This window comes from Cricetulus griseus, chromosome X, assembly GCF_003668045.3.
Source record: "Cricetulus griseus strain 17A/GY chromosome X, alternate assembly CriGri-PICRH-1.0, whole genome shotgun sequence".
NCBI classification, from domain to species: Eukaryota; Metazoa; Chordata; class Mammalia; order Rodentia; family Cricetidae; genus Cricetulus; species Cricetulus griseus.
The window spans coordinates 36,897,378-36,910,514 of NC_048604.1; the positions used below are offsets into that span (position 1 = coordinate 36,897,378).

Here is a 13,137-nt window from a genome sequence, read left to right on the forward strand (position 1 = left end):
TTGGGGAATTTGACTCTTCAATGTGTATATTTTTGTATTTAGCCAAACAAACATTATTACAATTTTATCGAAGTTTTAATTTTCTAAATTCATTTGAAGCTCTTTTATTGTTTCAGAATGCACATATTGATTGAGTTCCTTACTAGTGTAGAAAAATTAGCTGAAATATTGGGTCATATTTCTGGCAACATTTCTCTCCTCACCCATCTAATGAAGGGGTACCATATAATTTCTTTAGAGGAATGATTTGGCATATAACTGAGAGTTTGTTATACATGAGCATTGTAATTATCCAAAAAGGGAATACATCTAGACCTATGTCATATCCAGGTAATTCATGTGGAAATTTTTATAGATGATTCATACATAATGAATATGAAATAATATAACTAACTACTAGTGCATATGTGATATACAATTATTAATATTTCTTCCTGAAACATGGGGCTTGTGGTTTTGAATGTCTACAAAATATACCTATTAATAACCTTAAAAATAATCTATGTTCTTAAAGTAAAAGGTGTGAAGAGGCAAGTTTTACAGAGACTTTTGGTAGTGTAGTTAGCCGAACTGTGTAATTCAGGACCCACCATAAAGCCTGAATTATTCAGATGAACTGCCTTCATTGGCCAAGCTGCATAAATTATTATTTGATTAGCTATACATGATTAACGAACAGGCTCAGGCAGGGTCTCTTACTATAGCAACATTTCCTGTGTCTTGGCAAATATTTTCAAGTAAGTTGAAAATCACAGGGTGATCAGACACTTTTTAAAAGATGGACAGAATAATTTTGTCAATATTATTTCCCACTTTCTATGTATGATTATCCAGGAAAAGTCCATCTCCAGTCTAACATTTTGGAATACGGCAATTCTTACTTGAAACCTATTTTCGTAAAGGAAATAGGTTTTTCTCATGGCTTACAAAGCAAAATAAGGAGCTTACTTACAGTGAATTCCCCGGTGACTGCATCAAACCCCACATGAATCGTATGTTCAAAGTCTGAAGGAAGAGAGATCTCTGGGCGTTCTTTCTCTTTCTTCTTATTGGCTAAAGACAAAATGTTAACATGTATTTATTTGAGGTATAGTTTTGGCTTATATAAGTATAAGTAGGCTCATCAAAACAATCATAAAATAGAGACAGCTGACTGGTTTAAGATTCAGGGCAGGAGGGTGAAAAAATTAAGATTCAGTATTTTCAAGAACATACATGCTGTGTAACTTAACCTCAGTGAAGACGTCATTGCTTATAGTAATGATAATATCCTTGCTCAAAAGTGACTTGAGACCTCTCAGTTGTTAGTACAAATTACTCTGCAGGTTTGCATACCATAGTGGCTATTTATACTTGGTCAACTATGACTTTTACTTCTTCAGAGGAGCAAATGGGACAGTTTCCCCTTGCCCTTGTCTCACTGAAATAACTCCTGTGAACTTTTTCTTCATTTTCCTCTTTTCTGACTGACCATCATTCCTGGATATGGCTAACCATGTTCCTCTTCATTTCCTTGACAATGTTGTCTGATTTTCTTCTTCACACAATAACCATTATTTATTTGAGTATTGTTGTGTTTGTTGGTTTATCTTCCCTAGTGCAGTCTTTGCCCTTCTGCAGTTTTTCTTTATACAAAGTCTCTTCTCCTAGACCGACCTCACTCTTAGACACAAACCTATGTCAAGCAATTCCCTAATCTGGCAGACAGAGGTGGATGAAGCTTTTATATTATCAAATGCTTTACACACTTTGAAAAAAAGACTTTTATATATAAGCAAAAAAGAATAGAAAATTATAAATACACAAGTCATAGTTTATCAAGGCTCCTCAGTATTTTGGAAGTGTCCCACTTGGATGCAGAAGCCTGTTGAAGTAGCTTCATTTATGTCATAGAAACCAACTCTTGATATCCTCTATACCCTAAGTTCCACTTGAAAAATCTGAAGAAATTATAGAACATCTACCAATCAAAATGTAGTAAAGCTATATACACAATTTTGCATTTACTTGCAGAAGTTCATAATCTACCTAGATTCCAGTTTATGCTCCTATATTTTTATATCAACCTTCATCTATGGCTTCTTTGCCAGTAAATATTGTCCTCGCTTCTCTACTGGCTGCACATTTATGACATACTGTCTTAGATTTAAATCCAAAGAAGAAAATCTCTGTATAGACTTTACTCAAACTCTAGAAAGTTGCTTGATAGCCAGTCTTTTGCCTTCTTTTGAGGTGAAGTGCAAAAAGCAAGAAACACAAACTTGTTCCTCCCCTGATTTCCTATCTCAGGGAAGTAATACTGCTATCCACTAAGATTAAAGGAGGAGCATGGTCTTAGACACCTCTTTGGGGAGAAATGGAGCAAATAAGAGGTTATACTATCCATTACCAATAGATTATTGAAAGAAATTATTCTAAAATATACAAAATTAAGAAATACATCATATTATGATTTGTTTTATATTTATCTTAGCTTATTTTACTTTATTGTTATTCCTTACATAGCTGTTTGTTTTTTAAGAGAGACAGAAAATGGGCAGATCCAGGTTGGGGGAGCAGGAAAGAACTGAGAGGAGGAAGAGAAACCATAGTCATAATACATTGTATAAAAATGAATTTTCAATAAAAGAAAAATTAAAATAAAAAGAAACTGTATATTCAGATCATAATGTTCCCACTAAACTAATAAGTAATCTTACATGGCCCAGATAACAAAACCAACAATTTGGGAGTCATCTTAGATTTTAACTCTATTTCTACATGATTTGTCTAGCTTCTGAAATTTCTTGAATCTATTTTCTTTTATTTTCAGAAGTCACTATGTTTGTCCAAGGCATCAGTATTTCCCTCCTAGCCCATTGCTTCCAATTTTCTCTGCTCTGACTCCTTTGTATACCCGATCTTAGTATTCTGTATTCTTTCTGGAGCTAAAGCTCATATGATTAAAGGGGGAAAACCTCTTTTACTTTACACCTATTCATTAAATGCTCTAATCATTTCTTGCTACAGGTTCTTAAGTTTCTCTGTAAATCATTGTTATGAGGGATGCATATTAAAAATGAGGTGCTTTAGCCCTACCCTAGATGTATGGATTGCAAATTATCTGATGATGGTGTGTGCATCCTCAGATATCCTAGTGGAAGCTGTTTCTTCTTCTTTATCCCAGTTCTTTCTACCTGCCAGAATGAGGAAGTTATACTTTATTCCGATTTATTCCAAACAGTTTATTTCAAGTTGTTTATTTGAGGTCAGCTTTTCTGCACTTGCCTACAAGTTACTCTCCTTTAGAGGTGATTGCCACTTTCTCCTTCCTATTCATGCCTCTGGGTCCTTTGAAGACCTTGGCTTTCAGTCTTCCTTTCTAATTTCTACACTAGAATTATCCTGAAACAAAAAAAGTGGGTAACTTCTTCATGCCTTTTCCTTAGGGGGATCCTTAACCTTCCTCAGATCTGATCAGTGTTATTACCCTTTCATTTTTTCAATCCACTCCCTCCTTCATCTTTTAAAGGAATGGTTCTCAATCAGGCTTCACCAGAATACCATGGAAAATCATAAAATTTCAATGTCTGATGCCTACTTAGAACTGACTCTCAGGTTTTCTGGAGGTAATACCTGGACAAATGATTTTGCAAACCCCAGAGTCAATGTATAACTAGGATTGAGAACCCCAAGTACTTCAGGTGCTTTCATTATCCAGAATGAGCTTTTCTCTGAAATATTCAGTCCTGTTTTCTCATGCTCTAAATCCAGACTCCTATCCTTTTAACCTTCTAATTCTCACAAGTCCTTACTCCTATGTCATTTCTACACTGATATCAACAAAATCTCCATTAACTGGCTCATTCTATTTTAAAGCAATTTGAACATCTCCCTGGCCTACATTCTATGGTATGTCGTGTAAATAGCTCCTACTCTACAGTCCTAGGAACTCTCACTCCATGAATTCCTCTAGCAATTGTCAGACAACGCTCCACCTGACATAATGCAACCCCCAAATCCGTCTACTTCTATACTAATGTTGCTGAGTATTGCTAGCTGGAAGGATTACATGGCAATGTGGATTCTTTTATTATTAAGGTCACACACCTAGTTAGCACACTATCGATTCTTAAAAGATTCTTTTCCTTCTTCCTTTTTATTGTTTCACTCTCTACTGGAACTTTCATTTAGGCTTAAAAGACATGCTGAGATCTCTCTCTCCATTCAAGAAAAATGTGCTTCATTCTCCTCATATCCATGACTCACTGCTGTAATCACTCACCTCTTCCTTATGTGGGTTAAATTTCTACAAAAATCAATTTATACTTTATCTCTCACTTCCCCAACAACTGTAATATTTCCCTCAAGACATGCATTAATCTCTTTCTTCCCCAAGTGCCACTTTTCAGCCCTTAAACCACTCTCTGTCTTCTCAATAAGAGCCAACATCAGTGATCTAATACATCTTGAAACTCCTCTACGTAGTTCTTTCCTAGAATCCACTTCTGTATTTCTGGTCTTTCCTTTTGAGACTTACTAAGAGTTGTTTCCTGTTGGTTAATTAGGTCACCTCATCAACACACTCTCCCTTGAGTAATCTCTTCAACATGCATTCTTTATTTCAGCATCTAGACTATCCACACTCTATAGGTGCTTTCAGCTTTACCTGACCATAATCCCAACCCCAGTGTAGATAACTGGCTATTGGACATCTCAGGTTGCTTGCCTCCCTGGCTCCTTATGGCAAATATTTCTGAGCCAACATGAAACTATATTTCCTTGGTTTCCTACCTCACCATTCTCCAGCTCCTCTTCTTGTAACCTGAGTCGTTCTCCACTTCTCTTAGTTCTCCTTTCTAAATACTGCATCTGTATTTCTTAGCTTATTTCTAATGATACTGGTGCTAAGTTAGTCATTTCTTATCTGCATTGTTTCTCCATAGGTTTGTAACCCCATCCCTCCCTCTCTCATCCTTCATACTAGCTAGTCTGAACTTCTTGTAGTTATATGCATGAAAAGTCAAGAAGCAGTGCTTGGTGCCTACTAATTTTGTAACGCTGCTTTTGGTACTAGAAATGTCACTCACTCCATATGTGGCTAGCTATACTCTTCATATACTTTATATAATTTCCATCTTAAGCTTCACCTCAGTTTAGTGCTCATCTCATTAAGGAAGCCTTCCCTAAATGCTTTCCTCTTCAGTCTTTAACATATTTCCCTTTCTAGTACATGCTTCTGTTTCTACTCACCATAGTAAATTCTCATTGACTAACTTGCCTCTTATGGAGCCATGAGTTTCTTAGAGGCAGAGATTGGGATTTAGACCTTCTTTGCCCCCAGAAAACTACAAAAAATCAATGTTTTATAACAAATAAAATGAGTGAACAAATGAATGAATGGATAGATGGCCTTCATTACATGAAATGACCCTATTATGGAGTCAGGCCACGATTATTTGCTGTTTGTTTATGGGTGAGGAAACAATGTCCTAAGTCTACTAAGAAGGCCAGGGAAGTGAAGGTTACATTCTAGAGTTATTTTTGTTGTTGAATTTGTTGATGGTGTCAGTGATGTTTCCCCATTGGAGGAAATAACTCCATATTCATTCAGGCACACCTCTAGTCAGATGTCACTTTGGTGTCAAAGGCATACAGGGTCAACATAGTTGGGCAGAATTCATGGTACAGAGTAACAACTGGTCATCTTCAGGTGAAATCCCTCAATAATGCTGTTTACGTAGTGTAATTTGTTTTAGAAAATGTCACATGAGTCTTACTTCTTTTAGGAGGTCCACTTGTCATCTTCCCCTAAAATTCCAGAGAGTTATGTTTTTGCTTCTCATTAGCTGTCATAAGGTTACTTCCAGAATTACTTTTTAGAGTACTCTAACTCCTTGAAAATAGATCATGCAGGTAAATAAAAGGAATGGTAGACGGCAGACATAAAGAAAGTTTCTCTATATAAATTTATCCTAAAAGTACACATACAAAAATCATGTTAGAAACAATGGAAAATATGCAACCTGTTCCAGTATATGTAGCATAATTTGAAAGGCAACACTTAAAGCTGCATTAATGAAGAAAGACTAAAACATAATGTAAGCACAAAATACAGAAATAATTTTTCCAAGAACAGTAAACAAATAGATTGGATAGTTCTCTGAGGTAAGCATTTCATTATTCTGGTAATATGGAATAACTCTCAGGTTCTTTTCATTTTCTTTGAATCAGGTCAGTTAGGAAGTATGCATTAAATTAGGGATCAATGCAGGGATAGCTTGTGCTAGATGATTCATTAAGGATTAAGAAATACTCTAAACTTGCAAATTAACTGGGAGAATGATCTTAACAAAAAAAGGAACAATATTACCAGACTAGAGAATACTAGAAAGTACATTGGAATAATAGAGAATAAATGTTCTAGTATAAATGTACACCACAAGGAAAATATAGATATATGTGGTGGACAGTCTGTGTATACTAGAGGTAGGACCCAAGAAATGCTCCACATATACCAGATAGATAAACAGTCTATGAGGTACAGGAAGTAGGAAACTCAGCAGAAGCAAAAGGTAAGAATGTGTATAGCAAACAGATGTAAATGAGAAATCAACAGTAAACACAGAGGGAATGGTCTTGAAAATCAAGAATGACGGATGAATGTGGCGATAATGGTAAAGAATGTGTGAGAAAGGTCTGTGAGCATGTGGATGAGATAATGAAGTTTTTCTGAAGATAAGGTAGCTCTGTGCTGTTCAGATACCCTGGTAGCACCAGGCTTCACTCAGACTGAGAAGGAACAGTGGGTGTGCAGTAGAGAAATGAAAGGACCCACATATTTCTTCATCTTTGGTTCTAAGGTCTATTACTGGGCATTTCCCTCTCTCCCTCCGTTTCCTTTAAACTGTATATACATTCATACATGTATTAGTTTTGCAATTGGAAAAATTACCTGGGGATAAGGAGCACAACTATTTTCTGGGTGAAAGGCACAAGCAGTTCAAACCAGCTCTACATTCTCCCTATTTCTGAACTGACACAACAGATTACATTTGTTCTCAAAGTCAGAATACAACTCAGATCTGTGGATTGGCCTCATGCTCTGATTAAAATAACAGAGATCAAATAAAGCAATTTATTAGGCCACTTTAATTGGCATTCCTGTGGATTGGAACTTTGCTGGGAAATGACTTTATCCTACAATCCCTGGCTTGACAGTAGAATCCCTCCTTATCTCTTCTGGTGTGTATTAGTGAAGCCAAATAACTTGTTCATGAGGCAGAGCCACTTTCAGCATGGGAAGTGGGCATGACTCCGTCAGAGACCCACCATACAAAGAAGCCTATTTTATAATATCCCTACTTTTTTTTGCAATATCCCCACTTTTATTCTGGAAAAGCCATGATGGAGAGACATAATAATTATTCTTAAAGTGTTATACACATTCTATGGATGATAACATTTATTTTTCCTACCAGGCAACCCTTAGTGGGCTGCTCATTCTTGATCTACATGAGAGATGCTTTCTGTGATTTGTGGATTGTCTATAAAATACTGCCTTGTGGTTTATGAGGTTTCAAATACTTTAGTATTTAGTTAACTACCAGGGTTGTGAATTAAATATGGGATTATTGCTTTTTTATTCCATTTTACTAACATTTTGTCCCATTCTCGGATTCACAATCACACAGCACAGTGTGCACGGTGCTATCACTCTCAAGTAGACAGCTTTCTGAAGCCCTTTTGTACTTGATTAAGTGTGAGGATCCCAGAATAGTTATTCCTAGGGCAACAATAGCCCTACAGGTAGGTGGTGTCAAAAAAGCAGGCAATCTTTGTGAAAGCAATAGTCGCAGAGCGACTGATTTCTGCCAAGGGTCTATTCCCTAACACACCTGTTCTATATACAAATATTCTCTTTGGAGGGGACCCACAGGTATTTCTTACCTCCTAAATTTGTGACATGTAAACCTTTCCTAATTGTCTAGTTTTCTCATGTGGGAGCCTGGAATTTTATTTTTTTTAACCATTGAAAATATTTTAAATACTATGAGGCAATGGCAATGGAAAACCAGGCATAAAACACCACTTTACTTTTGTCTCAAATATTTGAAGAAACTGATAGTGAAGGGCAGGTTAAAAAAAAAGTTAAAAATTAAAATGTTTCCACAGAACCATTTCTTGCTTAGACCTAGAATCTTGGATAAGTTCCTCACTGATTTGAAGTATAAAAGCAAGGTTCTAATGTCTCTACAGGAGAAGGCCTCTTTGTGTGTCTCAAACCAAGATGTAAAATTGTAAAGCTCCTCTTCCAGGACCCAGGATACTTCTTATTTTGTTCTTCTAGTCCAAGTGTAGCCAGCACCTTACCTATCTGGTCTAGGATGGCTCATCCTTATATCCTCATTTCACCCTGCTAGAGGGAACTTCTCTTTTAATAAAATCATGTGGAAATTGTAAAAAAAAAAAGAAAAAAGAAAAAAAAAGCAAGGTTCTCATCAAGTGAGGAAGAGGGATAGCTTAGAATGAGTGTAAGAGAAGAAACAATGGGCATTCCTTCTGTTCTATTTTAATAAATTTAACTAATATTCTAATTTATGAGCATCAAACATTACTACTGTAATAAGAAATAGTTTTAAAGTCTTCAAAAGAACATAAAAATGATACTTTCAAACAAACAAAATCTAGATGCTTCTCGCTAGTAAGGTGGGCCAAGGGGAAGAAAAACTTACTAGCAAAGAAATGTCCAAGGTCATCATTGCTAATTCACCTAGGTTTCTCCTTTTATTTCTTTTTTTTTAAATCCACTTTTGCATATTCCACTGGGTAAAGCATATTTTCAAAACAAGTTTAATTACCTACATTTGTTTGGGCAAGTAATCATTAATCTAAGGCTTGTGGGTTTTGGTGCTAGGTCTGTCAAACTTTAAGTAGTGGGTCAACTTTGTGGGAGTCATTTAATGTTTCTGAAATGGCTTCTTATATAAAGTAGCTTCCAGAAAAGCCTCACTGCCATCACAGGAGGGTTGAGGAACATGACTTTAAACAGTATGTAGTTAGGAAGGTACAGTGTGAAATGTCCATTCTCCTGCCCTGTGGGAACTTGCTAAAGTAATTCATAGTATCTAATTAGCCTATTTGAATTTTCTTTATTTCCTTCTGCCTGGTCTTTGATGATTATAAAGACAGTATGTACAGATAAAACCACAAAGTTGTATCTGATTCTGCAAGGGTAGCTAGAAGCTTAAATCATGAGCTGGATGCTACATGGAGATGATCAGATGAAGACAAGGAAATGACAGTCCCATGTGAGGCATGTAGTCAGTCCCTTTGACACATGTAGACATTCATAACTTTCTCTGTTTTCATCTTCCAAAATACTCAAAAATATTTATCTTTATGGGAAATAATTAGGAAGTTGCCTTTCATCTCTTGCTAGGCAATGTGTACTTGTTCCATTCTCTTTTATATTCAGTTCAAAGATGCACCAGTTTCAATGGGTAATATTTGAAAAACATAAGGCAAAAATGAGGCAGTGAATTAGGGAGACACTCCTGTCCAAGTGGACAATTATGTAAGGTACAGGTCTGAAGGGGGAACACACCTCATTTGCTTTAAGAAAGAACCTTCATAACCCTTGACTAATAGCAACTTTTGTATCCTTCTATACTTCATTTTAGTGTTTGACACAACACTTTTCTATCTTTCCCTCTCTTCCTACCTATCCCACGTTCTTCCTTTTATCCTTTCCTCTCAAATATCACGTCTTCTTACTAAATTGTATACACCTCCCAATCCTGTATTTCATACCTATCTTCAATTTGACTGTCTGGTGGTTTTAGAGGGCAACCATATTTTTGTGAACTTTTCCTGTTTATTAGCCTTGAAGTGAGAACACAGGCTTCAGTAGATAAGGAGAGTGCATCCTTGTTCCACCTTCTTTCCATTTCAGGAAAGGACTTCCAGGCCAGGCGTTGGTGGCACACGCCTTTAATCCCAGCACTCAGGAGGCAGAGGCAGACAGATCTCTGTGAATTCGAGGCCAGCCTGGTCTCCAGAGCGAGTGCCAGGATAGGCTCCAAAGCTCCACAGAGAAACCCTGTCTCGAAAAACCAAAAAAAAAAAAAAAAAAAAGAAAGAAAGAAAAGAAAAGAAAAAAAGAAAGGACTTCCAGAGTTTAGGAGTAGATAAGAGACTCTCTTCATGGGACATAGCACTAATCTCAGAGGGCAAGAAAAAAACTACACCCTTCAGGTTTCTCAAAGGGCAGGCCAGTGATCTACGAACAGGACTCCCCATGGAACTATATGGCTATTTTTAGAGAATCAATAGGAATGCAAACACTATTCTGAGAGCATCAGTCTCTGCCACCTGGATTTCTGATAGCAAGCCGTACCTCTCCACTAATTGCCACTCCTACATATTATTGGTGAAATAAGTCCAAGGGCCTTTAGCTTTACCAAAGAAAGATCGCATACTGTTACCACACTAAGTATATTTTATTGGGTATTAGATGGATAGTAGTAATGTGAATTAACCAAAACATTTGATTAACAAGACTGTTAAGGATAGCTGAGCACTTTCTTGTTGCACCACAATGCTCCAGGCTGCGTAGGGTATAGAGAAGACAGCGTATTCCATGGATTAGAATAGCAACACATTTTCAATACAGTAACAAGTACTATGTAGCACTTGAATAACTCATTCACATACACTGATATATCAAGTCAAAGCCTCGCTTCTCTAAAGCAAGCCATTTGGAAGCCTGTGAAATACACATAGCAAATGATAACCTAACTCACAAAACACCCAAATCAGATGTTAGCACATCTCTAGTTGTCAGGAATATCATGGAACTATTATCTGCTGCATGGCAATTGAAAGCTAACTTTTCCTGAGATTCATAAACATTTTAAAGCACACTGAAACTTCTTAATAAAAATGAATGCCACCATGGACTTCTGAAGAGAACAGCACAGATTACAACTCAGTCTCTTTGTTCCATTGTAAGGAAGGTTAATGAAGTATAATAAGAACTGTTTTTGGCTTCCATTCTTTGCTATGTGGTCCTCAACAGTGTATTTAAATGCTTTAAGCTTATAGTGTTATAGTGTTATGGCAGCAAAAGGGGGCTAGAACAAGGAATGCATATGCATGGGCCTGAATCACAGACTGGCACCCGGTAAGCAGTCAGTAAATGAGTTATCATTTTCTATATGTCACTATTTTATTTCTACCCAACCATTTCCTCCAACCCCTCCAAGCAAAGGGGCTATCACATCAATCCCTAGATCACTAAGTCACAAATCTCTCCAGATTTCCACATGAACAAAATACATATGAACTGTGTTCTCTAAAGACACAACCCATCATACAGCACTACACATCCTCCAAAACATACCTAAGACTCAAGAGCAGTACAAGACATAAAACACAGCAGTACATGAGAAACAGATGGCACACAGAATAGGTAAACTCCAAGTGCAGCCTCACTTGCTTCTTTATGATATCTTCTTCCAGCTTTCACTCCTTAAAATGGATTTCTTTTGGGAGCACTATGTCATTGCTGCATATATTTGCTTTCTCCTTACAGGTTTATTTATAATTATGTATTCCTTAATGAATTTATTTATTCATCCATTTACTCATTCACTACCTTATTCCAAAATGAATGCCAGCTGACACACAAGAATACAGAAAATGCAAGATGAAACCACATACTCATAACAGATAAGGATGTAAAGGGGGGAAAACAAAAATAGAGTTAAGAGCATAAAATGAAGCCTGGAACACAGTGGATACAAAGTTCGTATTCATACCAAGACATCTCATTATACCTGCTATGCATGAACCACACATTTGGCTCCAAGCTTTCTAGGAGTCAACGAGAGAAAAACATAATCTGTTCCCCCACCCCCATGCATAGAAAATAAAACCAAACCACTTATCTACTATAACCTTTTCCTGGTCTACATCCTTCAAATTTGCTATAGTAGAATATCATACAATGGTGCCAAACTGTGCCTCCTACATCGTCTTAACACCAAGACCCAGTTCCTAGAACAGTTTCCAGCAACAACAGGTCCTCAACCTTGAAATAAAATCTACACCATAGTTTTCTTCTACACATCTCTTGTTCCATTTGGTCAATGAAATATAGCTATTAAAGAGACTGTTTAAAAAACAACCAACCAACAGATGTTCTCTATACAAACAGAAATTTTCAAATTTCAAATTTCCCAAGATGGCAACCAAATCAACTAATTTCAATTAAGTAGTGATGCAAATGTTATTTATAATGGAAAAAATTAAGGAATATCCCAGATATCCAAAAAGAAAAAAAAGGAGAAATGGTTAAATTAAGCATGATATCATCATGCATTGACATATTATATGCTATTAAAATTATATGTATAAAGACTTTTAAATGGAGGTGAATATTCTTTGGGAAAATGGTAAGTAAAAAAGCAGCATACAAAGCTTTATACAGTATTATATTAACTACAGAAAAATATAAACAAGTAATACACACACACACACACACACACACACACACACACACAAAGAATCTGGAAAGAAATCCACCAACATGTTAACATAATTTCTGGGATTTGTGATTATGAATGATTATTCATTTTCTAAATGCTTATTATTATTTTACAAGATGACATTGATGAATAATTTTATGATATGATGGGGAAAAGAGTGTCTATGAGGGAAAGTATTACCTCAGTTACCTTTTCAGTATACAAGAATAAGAAATTTTTCTTTTCTTTTAAAGTGTTCTGTATAGATTCTATATAGACTCCACTCATGGCAAAAGCTGCTTTAAAAAGGTATAAATTCAACAACCTAGTTTCTTAGTTGAGGAAATTGTTAAATGCCACAAACAGACTAATAGCTCACAATTTCCTGGCAGTAGTTAATTTATATTTGTAGCACTCGTGTAATTACAATTGACAGGTTATCACAAAGATTTGGTAAGGCATGGCAAATCCTACCATCCTCATTTAACAGATGGTAAAAATTCAGGCCCAAAGTCACAATCACTGTCGGAGCCCTACATGAATCCAAGCCTCCAGGACACATGATCAATGCTCTTTGTGTTAATTCAAAACTGACCGTGATGTTACTCAAAAGGCCATCAAGAAGCAG

General features: G+C 36.3%; 1 protein-coding gene across 12 annotated transcripts in view; it reads right to left on the reverse strand.

Annotated features, from left to right (window-relative positions):
- Window positions 1-13,137, reverse strand: part of Pak3 (p21 (RAC1) activated kinase 3) — a 256,170-nt gene that overhangs the window by 63,064 nt on the left and 179,969 nt on the right. For all 12 annotated transcript variants that reach the window (XM_035449835.1, XM_035449834.1, XM_035449830.1 and 9 more), the window contains one exon: window positions 953-1,053. In XM_035449835.1, coding sequence (XP_035305726.1) covers window positions 953-1,053 — 101 coding nt within the window. The remainder of the gene's footprint in view (window positions 1-952; window positions 1,054-13,137) is intronic.